This window comes from Columba livia, chromosome 3 (genome assembly GCF_036013475.1).
Source record: "Columba livia isolate bColLiv1 breed racing homer chromosome 3, bColLiv1.pat.W.v2, whole genome shotgun sequence".
In the NCBI taxonomy this organism is placed as follows: domain Eukaryota; kingdom Metazoa; phylum Chordata; class Aves; order Columbiformes; family Columbidae; genus Columba; species Columba livia.
In genome coordinates, this window is record NC_088604.1 from 114972373 (window position 1) to 114994775 (window position 22403).

At 39.9% G+C, this 22403-nt stretch overlaps 1 protein-coding gene across 14 annotated transcripts in view; it reads right to left on the reverse strand.

The window, feature by feature from the left end:
• MACROD2 (mono-ADP ribosylhydrolase 2) overlaps nt 1-22403 on the reverse strand; it is an 869250-nt gene that overhangs the window by 350095 nt on the left and 496752 nt on the right. For all 14 annotated transcript variants that reach the window (XM_065059857.1, XM_065059852.1, XM_065059851.1 and 11 more), the window contains one exon: nt 9930-10051. In XM_065059857.1, coding sequence (XP_064915929.1) covers nt 9930-10051 — 122 coding nt within the window. The remainder of the gene's footprint in view (nt 1-9929; nt 10052-22403) is intronic.

A 22403-nucleotide genomic window follows, 5' to 3' on the forward strand; every position in this document is an offset into this window, starting at 1 on the left:
TGCATGTAGTTGATATTTGGTGAGAACAGTTTTTCAGATTAAAGAAATTAATATTTCATCAGAATAAAATACTGAAGTACCTGTCATATTACTTTAATTAGACCATTCAGGTTATACTGGTTTTACTCTGTACAGGCCTTAAAAGATAATGTGACATAATCATACTCAAACAATATTAAAAACCTCTCAGGTCAGGGTATAAATTTTGCAGCTAATCACTGATCATTGCTATTTCTTTATAGGTAGCTATGACATACTATATCAATTCTGTGTGATGTATGTGGCTCCAAGTGACTAGCAGCAATTCAGGGAAAACACATTTAATGACCTGCAAACAAGGCTCATGAAAACATGCCCCTTCTGTTGATTTTTCAGAACTGCTTTCCAATATATTGGCTCTTCTCCTAAACAGATATTATGCTGTAATGAATGTTATTTTTAACCTAGTTAAGTATTGTGGTACCCATCTGATACACAGAATAATTGATGCTCTTAGTTTTATTTCCTGTATATTAGCTGTATAAATATATATTAAAACATTCAAAACAATCTTCTTTTTAAATTTGATATTTGAAAAATGGACCAATTTCACGTAAAAAAAAGCAGATACGAATTTCACATGATAGCTCATTCTTTGTACAGGTAAATTAAGGCAATGTTTAAACAAACAGGAGGTACAGAAGTCTCTCAAAATTATTAGATGAAAAATGCCAACTGACAGGACCTCATGAGCACCATGAAGTGTTAAATTCAGCATCACGTGTTCTTTGCTTCACCATTAAATTACAAGGAAAATAGCCTGGTAGTGGCAAGTAAGCGTCTGCCAGACAAAGTCCCTGTTGCAACTATTATTTTCTGTTACTGCTATTACTGGTGAATCCTGTGAGTCTTAACAGGGGTTGCACCTTTGCAGCACATACAGACTGTCCTTATAGAGCAAATACAAGCCCTCCCAAAGCGCCTACAAACTGCAAAGAAGGTGACAGGGAATAGGTCAGCAGAAGACAATAAAGTAGAAGGGCAACGCTGACTTTGGACGGAGCCTGATGGCCTCAGCCCACCAGCTTCATGGGCTTTGTTAGGAACTTGTACATGCCATCAACTTGCGCTCTGAATTTCCACTACAAACAAGTATTCCTCTAGTCTACTTTAACATTTTCTTTCCTTTTTCAATCAAAATGAAGAGGGTTTTTTTTGCAGTACAATTTCCTCTGCACTGGAACATAAATCATTTTCTTCCCCTGCACTTCACAGTGTAGACTTTCCAGCAATCCCTAGATTTTATGAGCTGTCTCATATAAGTAGCATCTTGGTCCACTGTCTGACAGGTTCGTACTTTGTCCTTCCCTAATGAGACAGTTCCCCAATTATCCAGCCAACAGGCAGTGTTTTCTAGAAAGTTTCATCCTTTCAAGCACAGGATTCCCACAGGGTGATGGGCAAATTATCACACGTTAAACCCACCATATACACAAACTTGCAGAATTTATTCTTCAATAAGCGATTTACTTTTTATTCCACCAGTTCATTTTTAAGTGTAGATTCTGCATTTCATTAAACCTAACAAAAATAACTAACCTTTCTCCCTCTTCACATCACAAAATCACCATGGTGCAGAACGACTACAAGACTAATATCACAGAACAACAGAATGGATAGCTGAGACTCCTCCCTAGCAATGCAATGTTTATTAAAGCACTGCTATTGTTTCTTTATACTATCTAGACAGTTATTTGTTGTCAGGCAGAAGATGAACCAGGCAGGTCAAAGGACCACAGTGCCTTCCATCCTCTGATAACAACACTTGGTGCAGCATCTAAGCCCCAGCACCCTGAGATGAGTCAATACAAGTTCAAGCACTTGCTCCAGTCTGTACTCAAATCACTTCTAAACACCTGGGACAGCTGAGAGGGGAGGAAAAATAAAAGGGATATCCTTATTCAGAAGTCATCATGTCATATTTAAAAAGAGGAAGAATCAGCATCAGGTCACACCACCATTACCATGAATAATTTCCATGTGGTACCTGGCTATGAAACATCTGTGACTGACCCGTGTGTCCCTCTCAGCTGCTCCTGGCCATAGAAAAAAAATACCACAATATGCCTCAGGCATCAAATAAAACAAATCCACTTCCTCCTAGAAAATACATACTGAATAGGTAAATTTACAAAATTTAAACCGATAATTAAGAAAAGCAAACAAGTGTACACAAGTGGTTAGAACATCATTGCATGAGTTGTATGGGCGCCCCAACCCGGGTATCTTCTCAGTGTCTGTACAAAACCCTCTGTGGTGAGATGGAAGGAAAGCCGGGTAGCAGGAGAAACAGAAATCAAAGGCATTTATCTCAATGGGAAAACCATTCCCAGTGGCACACTGGCAAGGCTGTAAAAACAAATTAACAAGAAGGAGGAAAAGATAAAAACGCAACCACACAACCAAAAAAAACACAAAAAACTCCCCACCAAAACCACAAACACACAACAAAAGAGAAAACCCCCCAGAATTGTGCAACTGTGTGACCAAAACAAACCAAGAAAACACAACCGCATTAAAAACATGTTGTTTTTAAAGGAACTCTGTTTGCAACATAAAACAATCTGTCGGCTCCTGCCGTGACCAATTTCCACAAGGCTGCAATGGACTTGCAGCTGGAGCCCAACCTTTGGGCTTTTGGAAGCACTTAGTGCGTTAAGAACCTGGGTTTCAATAAATATAAATATTATTTATATATATATATATATATATATATATATATATATGTTTTCTGTCACTCTGCTGTTGGTGCTGCTTCTAAGTCTCTAACCATCCCTGGCTAAAAAAAATCTGTCTCCAGTTCCCTATGCTGGACACAACAGTCAAGTCAACTTCATTGAAGTCGAGCAATAGATAAATTCACAGATTTAATTGTCACTCTACAGCTACTCCTTTCTCAGTTTTCCCCACAACAGGTTGTCAACTCACTCCCAGTGCATCATCCACTACAAACTCCGGCTTAATTCTCCAAGGAACCTCTGCCTAGGGCTACAATCATCCCTCAACCTTTCTCAGTTGAATGAGTATCTCTGTTTAGCTGTAACCATTTACACTTGATCTTGCTGGATACATCTTACTTAACAAAATCTTTACTGAAGAAACTGTCTCGTGATTCAATCTGCCAAGATCATTTTGAAAGAAATGGTTGGGAGCACAAGCAACACGCAGCAGCAGGTTCACCTTGGGTTAACAAAAGCATGGCCGGCTATGACAATTTCTGTAGCCAAAAAGAAAGATCATAACCTCCTCATCTGATGTAGATGTAAAAAGCCAAGCTAGATAGAAAACTCACTTTGAAAATGGAAAAAAAATCAGTCATATCATAGCTATAGTTAAACAAGTGCTTCAAAGAAACAAATTAAGTGGATTTATGATGCTGCGGAAATTTCCTTCCAAGGTAACTCTTCTGATTGATGGATATGAATCTATATCAGAAAACCAGATGATAAAATAAAGTCAAGCCTTAAGAATTTCAGACTTATAACTCATTGCTATGGCAACATTCTCAGCAGGAAATAAGTTTCCTTAAAATATTAGAAAAAAATTGCCTTACTTTTCCTTAAAACTACTCCACATCATGAGAGAACAAGACAGGTAAAGGCAAGACTGTAAAACAATCTGTTAGACCAATACCTTACAGTACACCATTCCAAGTGTCTTTCTACAATCCAAGTAAAATTCCTCTGATTAATTTTATAATTTAGCACAGGACTTGCTGAGAACACTCTGGGTTTGAAATCGGTATTAATAATTTAGGTCCATGAGGAAAATGTGAAGATTCGGGCATGGCCGTGGCTAAATACATCTTCACTCAAACAAATCTCAAAGAAACAGGGCAGCCTATCACAAGTACACCTTCCTTTTAAAGGTAGATACAAATACCAAGGATAACACTGCACAGCTGCAAAGTCTACTTTAAAAATCCATAATTACAGGTGAGAACAAATATTTAAATCAATTAAAACCACAATTAGGTTATTTCTTAAGTGCTATGAACAGATACGTAAGAGGTACCTTTCTTGATGTATTTTTTACATGAATAATAGGTTTTATTTCTGTACAAATTAGATATGTTAGTATTGTTATTTATTTGAGCAACACCAGGACAACAAATAAAATTAAATGACCCTTGTTTGTGAAAAACACTTGTGAAAATATGAGTTTGAACTCCCTGTATATTAACTTAATGTGAAAGGAATAGTTATCTCACAAAGCCTCAAATAATACTTTAATATAAAAGGACTGCATACGCAGAACTAGTTATATGTCTTGTGTACACTGATGTAAATATAGATGAACAATGTGGATTTCAAAAAGCATTTCCCAACCTTATTTAGCATATTTTTGTAATAGCCCTAACCAAAGTGCAACATAACCTGCATGCACCAGAGGGACCCGTTTTATCCAGGGTCAAAAGAGACAACTTACCCTTCCAGAAATATCCCATCATTACAGGCCACCAGCTGTTTCACTGGAAAAGCCAAACGGTGGCTTTTCCACTCGACCTGAACATGAGCAAGTCAGCCCCTGAATGGGTTCTCTCAGTTCTGAAGGATTTCTATATGGCCTTTTGCCTTTCTACACTATAGAAAGAAAGAACAGGGTGGTTGTGCTGAGCAGCACAGTCCAGTGAAGAGGCTTTCCCTGGAGCAGGACTAATCTTGGGCATCTATAACAAACATCCATGGCTGAGAGAGCTGGGGTTGTTCAGCCTGGAGAAGAGAAGCTCGGGGGAGACCTTATTGCAGCCTTTTCGTACTGAAAAGGGGCCTGTAAGAAAGATGGGGACAGCTTTTTTTAGCATGGCCTGTTACAACAGGACAAGGGTTGATGGTTTTGAACCAAAGGAGGAGAGATTCAGGCCAGACATGAGAAAGAAATGTCTCACAATGAGGGTGGTGAAACCCTGTCCCAGGTTGCCCAGAGAGGTGGTGGATGCCCCATCCCTGGAGACATCCCAGGCCAGGCTGGACGGGGCTCTGAGCAACCTGATCTGGTGAAGATGTCCCTGCTCATGGCAGGGGTGGCACTGGATGGGCTTTGAAGGTCCCTTCCAATCCAAACTATTCTGTGATCCAGGCAGAAAGATGGACTGTTAGACATTTATTTATTTATTTATTTATTTATAATGCAACAGCAAACCTAGGAAGTCTCTAGAATAGCGTGAGCTCTTCCCTACCTGACTCTAGGGATCTGATAGGAAAAATGTCTGTATTTTGTATTTAAGCCTGTTAATATATTTGGTGGCAGTAAGCAGGTCTCCTTCAGCAACTCACAAAGCCACCTTCTGTGAGGATTTCCTCCAACCCCCACACACCAGCCACAATCCTCCCAGGAGGTGGAGGTCACAGAGCGCCATCTAAAGAAATGCTTCTTATAAAGCTTCACAGTTCACCCCCTGCCAACAAGAAGTGATCCTGAAGACAGCAATGCCAAACACGGTCCTGAACAACAGCAGAGCTGCTGTCCCCAACAGAACTTCTCCATTTCTGCCCCCGTGGCAGAGGAACCCGGCCTTGCCGTATGGGTGAGGGATCAGCACCAACCTCCCTTCCCTGCAAACACACTTTGGACTCGGACCCAGCCACAAAAATGTACAACTTTTTAAAAAACTTTCTGTTTAATTCAGAAAGTGTCTGATTAACTGCAATCTCAGCTCTGACTGACCTCAATTGATTACGATTTTTTTTCAACCACAAGCAAAGTGTGAATGAAGTATGTGGCAGGGAAATGCTTGATGTTCAGAAAAGTTTAAGATATCAGGCGGCTTCAAAGCAGCGTATGCAAAGAGAAGCAGGACAGGAGGTCCTCTGAGAAAGTCAGAACACACAGAGTAAATAATTTCAAGCAATGCATGAAGAGGGGACCAACTTAATCCCCGAATACAATGAGTACAACTCTCCAAGCTTGATAATCTAACAATTATTTAGCCTTATAAGACTCTTATTTAAAAAAGCAACACAGGAAACAGAAGACTAATCTAGCAGAATATTTTTAGCATTTCTTCTTCAGGAAAGATTTGGTGCCTATAATGTATTCCCAGTGTTTCAGGCAGCAGAGATTTAATTGATGCAAGACAGCAACTGCCACTGATGTGTTTAAGAGACCAACATCAAAATACAATTTTTTACACTACGAGGAAACTATTCTGAACATTTAATAAACTTAATTTGCTTAAATTCCAACTATTTACTCCTAAAATAAATTCCTTGGATTACCAAATCTTCTCTCTCATTGATCTGTACTGACTTAGGTGGAGATAAACAGAAACAACGTCTCAAGTATCCTCTTAACTGTATAAATAACAGGCCCATCCAACACAAAAGGTGCACCCAGCGCCGATGAGCACACAAAGAGTAACTCAAGTGTCTGACAGTGGGCACAGCTACATAAACAAGTGCGAAGGAAAAAGCGATGCATGTTTTCAGGAATGCCAGATAACAGGAGCAAATACAAACATACACTTTACTTCTAGTAAGCGAAAAGATGGAGTAAGTGACCTGAGAGAGACGAACTCCAGTATGAAAAGAGCCAATGTGGCATTCGAAACCTTACATTGAACATAAAAGGTCTGAGAAAGCAGGAGTGGGAGACAAACGTCAGGGGATGTTTGATTTCTCTCTCAAGAATCCTGTGGGTGATCAAATTTGTTCCTGAGGCTCTTCTTTCTGCCTTAATGGCTATGGAAATCCTCACCCATAGCTGGGCTGCTGGTGAATTACGAACCTTGGCAATGACACTGACTGGTGTTTTATTATATTCCCTCATCTCGTTTCACTTTTTTTTTTAAATGCTGAGATTATAACACTTTCCAATGAGATTTGAGTGCTCCCCCAAGAGTTAGCACAGAGTTGCTCTCATCCGTGTCTGGTTACCTCACCTTGGACACAAACACAACCCAAATTAATATCAGCTACACCATTTATTTCTCATTTTGTCATATACACAATGACATTCTTCTCTTCCCCCCTCCACAAAGCTGCATCTCACAATTTACACAGTGTTTCAAGACCACTGCTTTCCTTCCTCAGTACGTAAAACATCTACATACACATATAAGTGAGTTTTGATCTATTTTAAATCTTATTCCTGTTCTCCCCAGTCCATTTTGAACAGAAACTACAACCTCTACGGCATTCATCATTTATAGGCAGCTCAACAATACATATAATACTGAAACAAAACAAGTGACTGCAGTAAGTATATCTAATTTGAGGCTCATTATTCAAGACCATTTTCTCATTATGCTGGTTTCCAGCATGCTCATCCCTTTGACTGTTTGCGAACTGGGTTATTTTTCCCCACCAGATGCTATTTCATCTTTACCCGTGCTGAGTTACTCAGTAGCTGTGAGCTCTGGTTCTGATCTGCCCCCCACTGAAGTGGAGGCAAAAACTCCCCTCTGGTGCGGCGGCGGATGCTGGACGAGGTTATATTCGCCATCTCTGTAATCAATTGTCATCATACATCTCTGTCCCTTTCTGGCGTTTGCAACACTGCCTAATGTAGCATCATTTGTAAATGTAATTAATGAGCTGTTTATGTACGCTTCAAAAATCATTAATAAAGATGTTAAATTAAACTGTGTTTAGTGGTGCACCCTGAGTCACCCTGCACACTTCTGCCCAACTCAATACGGGGCCATTCATCACTACTCTCCATTCATAATGCCTCCAGCAATTCTAATTCCTATGACACAATTCATGGTCTAAACTGAATTGTGGTGGGTTCCCCCCCCCACACCTCTTTTTGCATCATTTCCTAAACTTGCTGTCCTTTCTGTTTGGAGGGTAACACCTTCACCTTGTTACAATAATTTCATGCTTCCTTGTTTCCTTCTCACTTGGTACAACTACTAGTACCCCATGCTTTCTAGTTTAGTTAATTCTTTTCGTATTCTACAACTTATTATCATCATTACCTATTTAATTATAAGTAGGTTGCTTTTCCTGCATTTACTCAGTACCTATTTAAAAACTCTTCATTTCCCTCTTTCCCATGCTCATTTCATCTTCTTGTCACAGAGGCCCGCACAATATACTGTCCATCAGCACCGATTATTTTCTCTTCCTTAATTTACACAGGTAACTTCCCTGCCCCTCCAGTTTTTATCTTCTCCCTATAGCAAATATATCTGCTGCCATAATCCAGTCCACACTCAGATGTTGCCTATTTGAATCAATATTCACTTATGTTCTCTCTACTTGGTCTCTACAAGCCTCAGAAGTCTGCAGGTATTTTTCTTTCCTTTCCCTTGATGTCTGCTACGCTAGATCTTGCAAAAGCCACTTGCACTTTGTATTCTTTTCTTCAGACTCACAGTAATCTACTGCTCCTTAACTGAATGAATTATACATTTCACTTTGCTCCGGGCCTGATTTGTTCATTAGGGCCAGTGCTCAAGTAGCCTTCACTTCCCAAAGCATCACTGAAATCACTGGACTTAGGGCTTTTCAGAACAGTCTGTGATCTGCCAATGTGGACTTTAAAATCCATATTGCTTGCTAAGCTTCTTAATGCCGGTACGAATGAATGGCTCTTGGCTCCTGTTCAGCTTGGGCAGCTGTGTTCTGCGAGTCCGGGTGTCGAGTATTTTTTATCTCAAACAGGTGCACAGTCAACAGCTCTTAACCAGAAAGGAAATAATCCATGGATGATTTCTCCTGTGGTCATCTTTTATTACTAAAATACCAGGCTAGTTTTCCTGCAACCCATGAGTATGACCATTCTTTATTATTCCGTGTTACGACCAAGCTACCACCTAGAATGTTCTAAAATTACAGGATCCCTACAGACGCAAGGACTACCAGCACTGACTGTCTACCGTCACCTTTTCCTTTATTATTTCAAGATGCTTTTTTACACATTTTCATTATTATTTCTTTCTTTTCTTCCCCCACACCGCTGCATGTTAGAAACATTATTCTCTCTAAGCTGAATACCCCAGAAGCAGCATGTAATTGCCCAGAGACTGAAGGCAGGAATGAGGATGAATGCAGGAGCAACAGCACTGAGATCTTACTGGCTCCAATGAGAATCACAGCAGGACAAAAACATCCTTGTGCGTTTAAACAATCCCACAGAGAAGTTCGAAACATGCCCCCCACCCCAAGGTTGCTTTCAGTTCTGACTTATGTGCCTAGCATTAAAAGAAAAAGAAAAATATCAAGTAATAACTCAATTGGGTACCACCTCTGTTTTGGGGCTGGGTAATGCCAAAGACGGGGACCACTGGACACCATGTTTGAGAAGTACAGAGACCACTTCATCAGCAGAAAAAGTGTGAAGAGAGCACAGGTTTCTCCAGAAAGAAAGACATAACTAATATCCATCAGTGTTGGCTCTGAAGAGTACATCTAACTCAGGCTCAAAGCCCTAGACCTGTCCTACCCCCTCCTCAAAAACCTTTTATCTTCCACTTCTGATTTTTCATGTTAATCACTTTTCCTTCCAGAGTGTTTCACCGCCATATAATACCATTGGTTCAATTAACATTTTTTTACATTAAACATATTTTCTAAGTTGCTGAACACGTGTTATCACATAACCAGCCAAACTGACCCATAAGGTGTGAAGTTCTTCCCAGGTGACGCCCTCCTTCTTGGTTCAACATTTAGGAAACTAACCAGGAGGACACCTCCCTCTCTTCCTTATTTATTCAGCTGTTTTTAAACCTACTACCAGGCCAGCTTTCCTTTTCTCCTAAAATAACCATATCCCTTTCTCTAACAACTATTTTTGTCAAATGATACTTAATTTCTTGCTTTTTCACATTACCTACAGCAAGAAATCCTTCTGGAAGCCTACCATTATATTTATTATTATTCTACAGCAAGAAAACAAAGATCCAAATTAGAAAAAACAACAATGTGTTCTCACAGAGTACTTACAATTGATCTGATGTTGTTTTCTTTTGCCAGTTTCAGAGAGGATTTATAGCAATTTGCCAAGTTTTCTTTATGAGTGTCGGTGAGATGGCCTCTTGCGATCGGCCCCACAGTATGGATCACATCTGCAAGAAATTAAAAATAAAATAAAAATTATACTCTAGCTGCCTTAATGTGGCCTATTTATTGATTTATTGCAAGTAAATTCATTCTGTATAATACCTAGAGACAGAGGTAGGAATTATATTGTAAGAAAATTATGATTGGAAACCATATAAAAAGATGCAACATTGATCATTAAATAAAAATTAAAAGCAGTAAAGTCTAAATTTTTAAGTATTTGGATTGAAGGACTAGATGAGGAAAATTGACTTAATGCTTGTTATACATGCCCTGCAATCTACATGCGGGATAGATTAAATGTTCTCATAAATACCCTAAATCTTCAGGGCTGTACAAGTGTAAATATTTCACAAGTGTTTGAAACCCCCAGTTGTTTTCAGCCCTTGAAGGTTCCCTCACTGGGAAAGTTCACTACACAAGACCTCAGAACTTTGATGGTGATACCCAGGTCACCATTTTTGTCTCATACTTTAAGTCGTGACCTATGGATGTGTTAGTTATTCAAAGAATGTGCTTTCCTCTCATATCAGGCCAGATGGAGACACCATGCAATAACTCAAAATATTCTGTTTGAAGGAACTTAATGAAGAAAAAGGGAAGGTATAGTCAGGAAATATCTCAGGTGTGATGTCTCTGGGCTCATCCAAATCAGATGCTGCAATCAAAGTCTCCAAAGTGCTATAAGAAAAATGACTAAAACCAAAACCAACCACCAACAACAAATCACTAACCACCACCCCCACAACACCCAGCTGAAACAACCTTGAAAATACATCTACAAACTAAAAGGTGTTAGGATTTTTCCACACCCCTCACTTAACTAGAAGGAAGCACATTTACTTTTCAAACATCATTTTCCCCAGCATGTGTGAATACACTAGAATGAGTTATAATGTCAGATACTTTTTTTCCCCCTTATCATCCCCATACAATATACAGCAGCAGCAATAAACAGAGGTACTATTTTTCACAACTTTACTACAGAAAAGGATTAGGCAAACGCTTTCAGTTCTGGTACTGCTGGTTCTATTGGCCAGGTTGTGTTTCTGTCCCATACGAGACAGGTTTCCAAGCAACATCTGCTGTTATTACAATCCAGAGTATTTTAATTTATTTGCAAATCCTACAGAACTCACACCATTATTCTCTTTCCAAGCTGTTTTTGATTATTTCCATCCAACCTACACCCAAGTGCAAGTGAAAATGGTCAAACATGAAAAAAATCTTGACATCATTTGTTGAATCTTGGTCTCTACTACTTAAAAGGTGACTTACATTCTAAGGCATGTTTTGAACATTTCCAAAGCTTTTCTTTACATCAGTCAGCAAGTATCGACATTCAGCAAAATAAATTCAGGTCAGAGAATATCAGTGCCCAGAAACACACCAGCTGTGATGGGAAACTCAAGCCCGCAAGAGCCAAACTTCCCAACCGCTCCAGAAAACCACCCGACTGAGGAGTAAATAAAAGGTTAACTACTCTCTATTTCCACTAACTACTCTACATTTACATTTTGATCCCAGTCATTTTCGGATAATTTCTGTTCAACCTCATAGCTGCCAGACGGCAACTCCAGCAAACCCTGAACCATCAAGTAGGTGAGTCTTTGTCCTTTATTTTTGGTTTGCCTTTTAAAATTTGTTTTTAAGATGCATTTTAGCTACTATAATAAACAGAGAACTATTAAGGCCTAGGAAAAAAGAAACACCACAGCTAGTTTAAAGTTTGCTTCTGCTTGCGGAAATAAGGTTGTGTGAGCATCACCATTAGGAAAGACCGTAATTTCAGCCCACAACCACAGCAGGTTCCTTCGGGTTGAAACTTTGCAAGGAAGGTTTCTGTTCAGAAATGTTGGCACTTGGCAACTTCAGACAAAGAAAAAGCTTCTCTTGGCTTTTTTTTCTTAATTCTTATTTGTTTTTGTTACTGAGCAAAGGGAAAGGACTATACCAGTGAATGGGACCTCAATCAAGGTCATTTTACATTTACACACGCTAATATCAAAGGCACTGTGACGCGTTTCAAATTCACAACACCCAGTAAATAAAATCCAAATAAAGCTATGGCCATAAAATCAACTTTATTTTAAAGTGTAAATGGTGAATAAAAGAAAGAATCATAAAAGATTTCCCTCTTTCTGCTAAGGCTGAGTTAACTTGCATTTCAAGGTGCAGCTGTTTAAAATTGAAGCCTAATAGCTTAAAATATTAATTACTTACTTAGCAAGAAGGAGATTTGGGGAACAGCCCAAGTACCAAATCCTTGCTTGAGTCTTTCTGTACAAAACTCCCCTTGGTATAATTTCTAGATGCATTTCACTCATTAAATGTTTCACTCCATTCCTTTAGTCTTCCATTATTAAACACTAATTTAAAACACTCTCAGCTCAATGAATGGGATATGTTATTCTTTTTTTTTCCAGAACTTCCTGATTTAGCACTTTCATGGTGCTTCATCACCAACCCTCTACCACTGCACCAGACACTTCACATAGATAGGTAACCTTCAATGCGATTATTAGCTTTTATGTTTTAACTTTTACAAACTCATCACAGCTGGATCTTTAGACAAGACACTTGAGATGGTTATGAATTGGTTTATAAATCATCAAAACTTTTGTAATTGTTTACAGAGTAGCGTTTGCAAAAATACTTAGGCACATTCTTATTGTGAAACACATGATAGAGTAAGATTTTACTAGTGGAGCAGCATTAATGAAGTGCCAGTTTCATGGTCAGCAGACAAACAGGGAAGTAATAATTTCATTGTAGTACATTGTCAGTAAAATCAGTGTATACATACATTGTCTAAACTATTCATTATTCTGCACAGGCTATTCCACAATATGTTAAGGTTTGTAAGCAGGTAAAAACCCTTTGAGATTAAACAGGCATAAAGCAAACAGACCAGAAAATAAAACAGCTTTTCCCCCTTCAGCCCATACAGTTAATGTACGAGGATGAGACTTCATAGGCTGAAGCAGAGCCATTTATTTTTAATATTATCTACAAAGACTGTGTCAATCTTGCAGCTTGTCTGTCACAATGAGGTTTCCTTTCTGCTCACACATTCTCCAGCTCTGTGTAGATGGGGCGGGGGGGGGGGAAATTTCTACGCTGTGGAGCTGGAGAACGAAGGAGGGTGGGTGTGCTGGAGCATGGAGGTCTACAGGCATTTGTCTGAGAACATAAAGGGGCCGAACTGCTACCCTGGCCACCCGCTACAGCTGCATCACCAAATGCAAACCTCCAGCACCGCCAGGTGAGGACAAACACAGACGTGCAAACCCCAGTTGACCACCTTCTATATGAGTATAGCCAGGGCCAGAACGAGCATCCACCCCAAAGAAGCCTTCCTGAAGCAAACATGACTTCCAAGTCGGGCTTCAGCGATGGCAAAGGACCATCGCAGGGCACGTGCAGGGATGAGTTTCACCGCAGAGGAAGGCAACCTGACTGCAGAGGGAAACCAAGATGGGAGCACCAGTCCCCAGCACCAAGGGGATGAACATGATGATGGGCTGAAGATGCACTGCACATATGCAGAAGCACAATGGCGTGAAACAGAAGTGATCTCATAACCTGAAGATTTTTAAACTGGGGAAAATGCAGAGAAACTCCAAAAAGATTTTGTTTGGCTGGAAAGGCCTGGTAGAGATCCCTGCTACCAAACAGCACCTGTTTCTTCTTGGACCTCCTGCACCGCTTTGCCATCGGAGCTCTTCTTAATGAGGTCAAACAGGAGAAAGGGATATGAACATTTCCCCAAAGTGTCCTCTCATGTGTTTTTTTGTTCTTGCAAACTACATAAACAGAGAAAAAGTTGGAACAGCCAGCTCTCAGAGAATACCACATTCACCGTTTGTAGTATTTTAATTTTCGTGTCAAATGAAGCTGCCAGCACTGCTTTGAAGCTTCTGATTTACTACGGCCAGTCTTCCAGCCAAGCACATTGATAAGAAACTTCATTAAACAGAAAGCTGCAATCCGTGTGTTCGTAAATCACTTTCCCTGTGTACCCAGCGCAGAGCTGTTTGCTCACAGCTCTAACAGCACAGTGAGGCCCAGAATAAGGGAGATCCTCAGTCAAGGCCACAGCAATGCATCAAACTGCTTTAATGCTAACCAAGCTGCTTAATTTTAAAGTGATATTTATAAGGAAAGGAGATACTTTTTCCTACAGAAATGCTTCCAAAGAGGAGGTAGAGGCGGTTGAATAAAAGCATCAGCACAGATCTACACTGTGCAACTGTGTTTTGGAGCTCTTTTGGGGCTGAAACGTGTTATTTTCACACTGGCTTTTCGAAGATTTGCGTTGCAACATATGCTTGTTCCACAGAGAGCTTACAGGATATAACCTTCTCTTTTTGGTCATTTGACGTTCAGGCATGTGCTTTGAAATTCTAGTGGCCAAAACAGGCCCAGGGCAATCACACACCGATTTGTGTGTGCACTCTCTACTTGATTCTGTTCAGCGTCATCTTCTTTCCCCCTGAAACACTATAATAGAAGCAGACCACTGAACCTTATGTAAGCCACAGACTAATCTGGAGATGTAACAGGCACTTAAGCATTTAAAAACATCCCTGTCACTACTCCACCACTAGTGTAAATAAATGTAATTCGCTCATTTAATCGACACTTCAAAAGCACAGCGACTCTCCCATCAAACTTCTGTATAGGCCAGCCAAAAATGCAAACACATCTGCTCTATATGTAAGAAGACCAATGAGGCTTCTTTTCTCCGGTTTTCTTCATTAAAGAAGTCAGTCACTACACCTTAACATGCTGTTTGTCACACCAGTTTTTACCCGCACTCATACACATAAAGGGCAGAGCAGCGCAGGCCAAGACAAAACAAGGATGAAGTGACTGTGCCTCAGAAACCAACCTGGAAGACCGATGCAATTTACTTTTGATGTAATTTACTCTTCCCTCATTCTTCGTTAAAGTGACACTAGATGGCAAAAGTATTAACACAATGAATTTTTCTGAAACAACCGAAAAGTACAAACCGGCTTCTCTCATTTCTTCCCTTACAGAAGCAAGCGCGGTGCGTTCACACTCCACTAATGAACCAGCTGACCACAGATAGAATCAATTACACTTTCCTCTCATTCATCCTGTTCACGCATTCACAGCCATAATCGGCCCATCTAGCAAACTGCATAATGAAGCTCTACCCTGTCAATCACAGCAGGGACTGAAGGCATTTTAAGAAGGAATCTACCACACTGCGTGAATTCAGTTAAAATTTTAAAAATCTGTCAAAAAGTCAGAGGATTTAGGGCTCAATTTGTAAATCTTATCAATTGATTTACACAATAAACACCCACCATGTTGGTGCTAAAAGGGGCAGCTGATGTTCAACTGATGGGAAATGGAATTACCTCCAGATATTCATACAAACTGAATATCCCTGTTCTTAAGGAACACACATAACCTAACGCTTTGGTATACGAATTTGCTCAGCTTGTTCATTTTCTATCTCTAGTTACATGCACTTGCACATAAAATGTGCATTTTCAGTGTGTAACAAACAACTGTTAATTTAAGTTCAGCTTAAATGAATCCCCCAGGACCGCAGCCTAATTGGAGTTATTTACTAACGTGTGTCTCCAAAACTAGATTAGCTCAGTTGAATATTTTAAGTGCAAGATGACATCTTTTATAGATCACACAATGCAAAACTTGACTACATATCACACAGCTCCTCAGTTTGGAAGTATTTTTTTGCTTTGTGTAGATATATATCGCATTTATCAGCAATTAAAGAGACAGTCTCAGTTTTTTAGGCTTGAAGCACTAAGCACTGCTCAATCTGAAGTTTGTATCTTTTATAGCTGCCTTCAGTGATTAAAGAGCTGATTTGGGTGAACCAAAAAAATGTTTCAGGAGCCACAAAACTACGATATCTAGAAGTCATTCATATAAAATATTTAAGCCACTTTTTACCTAAATAGCATTGTCTTCCCGAGAAAAGGTAAATAGTATGTTTATTGTAAATAATTAAGCAGCATCACTCTTTGTGGATTAAATGTGTATTTTAAGTAGGAGACAGCAGAGCCAGCCAGAAAACAATATTCCCAAAGGGAGAGAGGAAGTTCGCAATGGTTGCACCACTCGCCTCGACAGCCGGCCAGAGAATTAAGTCACACAGGTGAACCCCCCCAAAGCCTTTTTGACACTTGTGCCCGTCATAAAATACAAGGCCCGAGTCTACTCGTGCGATCCCAGAGCGGTTTCCCTCCCAGCATCCTTCTGCCACCAGGGCCTCGCCGACAATGTCTGGAACAAAAGTCGGCTCTGTTCAGGCAGGAGAAGCGAGTGGTGCAATTAAGAGACGCTACGCTATATCCCAAAGTAATAGGTTTTACAAAAGCAATTTAGTGCGACGATGACAGATGTCAAAGCAGTGACTAGACAGACGGCCCCACAACTTGGATGGAAATAATTGCCTATGTGTAAAACTAAAAGGCAACAGCTCCATTTGGGATATTCATAGTGTGATATGATATGGGTGAACATGAAATGAACACGGCATGACTTAATGTGAAATTCTGACATCCATGATTTGCTATTTATTTTCTTTTTCAATCAGGACTTGAAGCATTTGCAGCAGAAGTGCTCCAATGCCATCCTCGTTCCCCTCTACAAATCATCTACCCAAATCAAGACCTTAACTTACCTATGAAAACAGAACAAGAAATGAAAATACGCTCCCCCAAGCTGATTTTATCCTCATCATAAAACAACAAACCTCATTTTGCTGTAGCAGCGAAGGAGCTTGGCCAAGCACCCTCCTCATTGAGTGGCTGGGGAAACACATCCCAAGTGACCCCCTTGACCCACGCAATGCTCTCCGACTATTATTCTTTGCAAGTGGACAAGGCTATAGACAAAGACTCCCTTAATCTGTCTTTTGGTTTATGTTTGCTACATGTAGGAAAGCACGAGCCACAAAGATTCTCTCTTTATTGAGCAGTAAAAGCATGTTTGGGAATGAGTTTGTCTTTAATTCGTCTCGTAATTCAGTCAGTCGGCTTTTCAGCACTCAAAAATAAACTTGTTTGCCCTTAAATTGAAAGTGCTTATTCTTAAGACACTCAGTAGGAAAGAGTTTCAGTCTGCCATTCCACAAGAATTTCAAACCAAGATACACAGCATGGTGAAGGATATAACACTAGCCACATAAATTCAAGGTATGTTTAACCAGACCTGATTCAGAAGAGAAGCTTTCAAATATTACTCTACAAATCATACAGCACAAATCAAGTCATAATATATGCAAAAATGCTTCAAATATGTTGGGGTTTAACTTAGCCTCAGAGTTCCCGTTTTGGAACTGGATTAATCCTTGTTGCACTTGGGCTGTTTTCAGGGTCCAACCCAGTTCCATTAAAGCTGATTTAGTTACCTCTGGTGCTGTATCACACAATTAAATTATAGATATGCCGGGGGGGAGTGGGGAGAGAAGGGCTGGGGGAAGGTGGAAGAGATGAAAGAAAATAAAGAGAAAAAAACCCCACATCACACACACACAAGTCCCACTGAGACTCACTACAAAGCTTAATACCAGGCTAATTTTATACAGTGAAGATTTATACTCAGAACCTAAATTCTTCCACTTTTCCTCTGAGTGCCAAACAGTGTTACACAGTACTCTAATAATTCAACAAGAAGTTATAGGAAAAGCCTTTTATTTCCTAAAGATTTTTCCCGTGTAAATTCTGTTTTGATAACATCACTAACACTCCTTATTAAACCACCTTTCATTATTCATTTGAGATCTTTGCAGGGATGCTGAAACAAAGGAAGGCATCCCAAGAAAACTACAATAAAAGGACTAACAAAAATCCCCCTAACGTTTAATGTTTGCTATGGACATGGGAAACCTCCAAATGGGTCTTGAATATGAGCAGATCCCCTGATCATTCACAGGGTGAATATCAAGGAACAGGGTTTGCTGTGCCAACACTTCAAAGCTTTCTTTCCCTTTATCAAATTATTGAATCATTCAAAATATTTGTCCTTCACGTGAGATTTAAGAGTATCGGCATAAAAATTTACTACACTTCATTTGAAAGGACGGGTGATTATAGCAAGAAGTTTTCAGAAGAACAAACTAAAGAACCGTCGATCACACATTAGCAGCAGAATAATCTCAGGTGTGAGGAGAGGAAAATGCCAACACCATCTCATCTGCCTAGTAAAGAGACACAAGGTTTTAAAATCCGATTGCTTCAGGTAAAAAAATCAGACTGAAAGAATTCTTTCCTTAATTAGAAGTTTTATGGGCTTCTTAAAGCCGCAATAAAGCATGATTTAATGTTTTAAGGAAAATTGTAGTATATTCATAGCTTCACTGTGGTACATCTATTCCTCAATGGTGGCACGATAAAAAAAGTTACCACGTTCATTTTTTCATTTACTTTTTCTATGTATTTAACGGGAATAAAAAAGCTTCTTTCACCATCAAAACTGGAGCACATCTTTTTCATGCGACACTTCTCTAATCCACGTAACCTTCACACCAGAAAACACACGCTTTGCTAAGAATTCTGTGCATCATCTTTAAGAAAAAAAAGGTGATAAAATTACAGGCTCTCCACACATCTTCTAGAGGAACCAGCAGTAGCTCAATCAGTCTGGTTAACCTCAAAGTTTGAACACTTAAAACTTAGGCAACCATGGTAGGGAAGTTTAGTATTTCCCTTGCCACAAACACTCTGCTTTTGGAACACAGAGAGAAGAGCCTCACGTAGCTTGTTGGTACCATCTATCATCTCTCTGAGATGACAAACTTTCTTCTTCCTCTCCTTCACAGAGGAAGAAGAAAGTTCGGAACAAAAAAGGCCTTAAACCATTACGTATTTCTTAAAACATGCGTTCTCATTTTAAAAAGATAGAGCTAAGGAAAACACGCGAACCATCACTTTATCTTTTAAGTGTCATCACTGAAAAAAAAGGAATACATCTCACTTTTAGCACTTCTTTTATTATAACAAGGAAAATATAGCTAATCCCTCCAATTCGCTTTCAGTATTCCTCTTTCGTACTTTTAGGAAGTTGCATTTCGCAGACCTTTGTCCACAGTCGGTTCCTTTAGAGATGGTTTCCCCTGTTGCTCCTGTGAGTCCATCACAAAACAATGGAAATAAAGAAAATAACTATCACCACTTCTCTCCCAAACTCACACAACAAAAATAGTCAATGGAAACAGGGACAAGTAGCACAAAAAGTCATTTTTAAAAGCTGACTAGATTTCAGGTTGGCAATGCCACTTTAATTGCTTCATAGAAGCGCGATAAGTGAAATAACTGGATGGCTCTTTGAAGCGTAACATGAGACTTCATGCCTAAAAGAGGAGTCTAGCTTTCCATCATCCATTTTATTTTAATTTTAGGTGGCTGAAACCACGCTAAAGCACCCTCCAGATATCAACACATTCCAGATACCAACTTGTGGGAATGCAGAACATGCCGAGCATCTGTCATAAATTGCTCTGACTGTTTCCTCCCAGTGTCTTTCCCAGATATGCTTTCTGGTTTGAAAGATAGTTCCAACAAGACACACATTAGCACTTGGAATTCACTGCTCTGCAACCCATCTTAAAAGCAAACCAAGCAGATGATGGGGGCACGAGCAAGCCTGAATGTAAGAGGGTGAGGGAAAATGGAAAGGCACATATCTGCACAGACCAGGCTATACTGTAGATGTGGACTAATGAAAAAAATAACAGATTCAGAGAAGAACTTCAGTGCCTCGACCCTGCTACCTTAAGGCTTGATTAATAGACAATTATTGTTTCACCAAATACTTCAAACAAAACGAGAAAACAGGGCAACTTGTATTATTAATAAAACCAGCTACTATTTTAGCAGAACTAGGTAAGCATAAGGCTCGAACTGAGACTGAGAGCAGATCCTTGGCCCAGTCGGGGTTGCCCCCCCTGCCCCCTCTGTTCTGTGCACGTCAGCCAACTGCAGCCTGTGCCCAATACAAAAAGGACATTAGCCTTGACTTCCCAGCTGTGTCTTGCTCAGTTTTCATGTTCCTTAAATTTGAGGCCAAGCTTACAATTTGCACTTCAATCTGTACCTCTGCACATGGCGTAGCAAGACAACACTATCCATCTTTAACCCACTTGCTGTCTGGATTGAGTTTGTGTCACAATATTTGGCTCAGCAGATACTGGATTTCACACTAAGGCACATCCACCCTCCTACAGGCTGGGACCAGCTCAGCCAGGCTACTGGCCCACTGTGCTACCAAAGCCGCCAGCTGCCGTCACAGTTCAGTTCACCAACAACAGGCCTGTTATGACAAAACAAGAGGTAATGTTTTTAAATTAAAGGAGGAGAGATTCAGGCCAGACATGAGGAAGAAATGTTTTACAATGAGGGTGATGAAACCGGGGCCCAGGTTGCCCAGAGAGGTGGTGGATGCCCCATTCCTGGAGACATCCCAGGCCAGGCTGGACGGGGCTCTGAGCAACCTGATCTGGTGAAGATGTCCCTGCTCATGGCAGGGGTGGCACTGGATGGGCTTTGAAGGTCCTTCCAACCCAAACTATTCTCTGGTTCTATGACAGGGATGAGCACTGCTGAGGTGGAGAGGAGCTCCGAGTCTCCAACAAACGTGCACAGAAGTGCTGGCAAGATACAAATACTACACAGAGAAACAAAATGCATCCAATAAGGATTATTTCATGAAAATTGTGGTATGTTATTTTGTAATGCTCGTGTGGATTTAAGTGAAAAACAAGCTTTGACAAACATCTTGAGAGTATTTTGCATCAGTGGAAGTTGTAAACAGCTGAATGTGAAGCAGCAGCAAGCATACTGAAACAACAAACAGAGGAACTTTTTTTTCTGTCAAGATAAAGCCTATTACAAAGCAAACTGTTAGTACCTTATAGAGGCTTATTGCACTGCTAATATCCTCCAGCCAGAAGATGTCAACTCTCCTTAAATATGAAACACGAGGCTAATGGGCCGGATTATTCTTATTGATCAGTCTGGATGTCAGTCAAGGTCTGACCCATCTCTGCCCCCTTCCCAGCTGCCTCACACCTGTGGGCTCTGAACCATCCTTGGCTCCCAGACAACAATGACAAACTTTAACTCTGTCCCAAGGTGTTATCATCTCATTCTCAAACTAAATCCAAATAATGACCAAGCTAGCTACGAAAAAGAACAGTTTCTAACTGCACAAAGTCAGCCCAGCACAGGAATCTGGGATGATGATTTCACTGTGCTCACCAAGTTGTAGAACAAAGTGAAGTTTCAGCATAAGCACAAAGGTATCTTTCCATTGGCATGAAAACTCAAAAGGAAACTTCTTAGAAAAGAAGTCATTTAGCCCACGTTAGCGCTGTTTATATTTTATAATTTAAATATTTGCAATACTTGGGCTTAGTAGAAACTTCATTTTTTCAGGGAAGCTGGGATTTTTCTGCACGTTTGCAGGAAAATCTATTTCAAGTTACTAATTCAGAATCTTGGAACCTTTAGTTACAAGATTGTGGTTTCATCTATAACTATCTTTGGCTGCTTCAAGATCACATTTTCTGAACTGATACACTTGCTTTAGGGGCGGGGGAAATAAAAAGCAAAAAAAAAAGGACACCAAACCAATCCTTCTTCCCAGTTTCCCCCAGATTACAATGCTAATATAGCCGAGTGCTCAATTTCTCCCTCTTCTCATCCAATAAAGTTTTTGTTGGGAACTTCATTGCATCGTCAAAATAATGTTCAGCAATCACAAAAAGCTCTGTCATAAAGCTTTTGATAGATGTCTTGCAGCCAACATCGAGTCAGGATTTGCAGGAACAACGTGGAAAAGTGAAGAACAGGACTATCTTTTAGCAGAGAGATGACAAATGCAAGTTCAGAGGAAAGACTATATCCTTCTCTTCATAAAGACACATTTTTAAACTAGTTTCTGCAAAGTGGGACTTTCAATAGTAACATTAGGTAAGGAAGGAAAATTACAATAGGCCAGGTACCATGTCAGCCCTGATATACTACTACACTTCTTTATGAGCACATTACAATTCAGAGAGCTAATAATAAAAAGAAGTGATGCTGAGATGATGAATTGATGCTATGCAATTAGACCTATTAGAATTCACAAGAGTCGACAGGCAATAATCAAACCACTTTCATGCTGCCCATTGCAATTATCTTTGCACTTAAGAATCAACAAAGCACATAATGACTTGCTCTCGATTAAGGAATTCATGAGAAATGGAATTTTAATTAGTGTGTAGAAAATTTGGGCCATTTATTACTTTGCAGGACAACAGATTGTGAAAAGTGTTCAACGGTGGTTCAGGACCAAGAACATCAC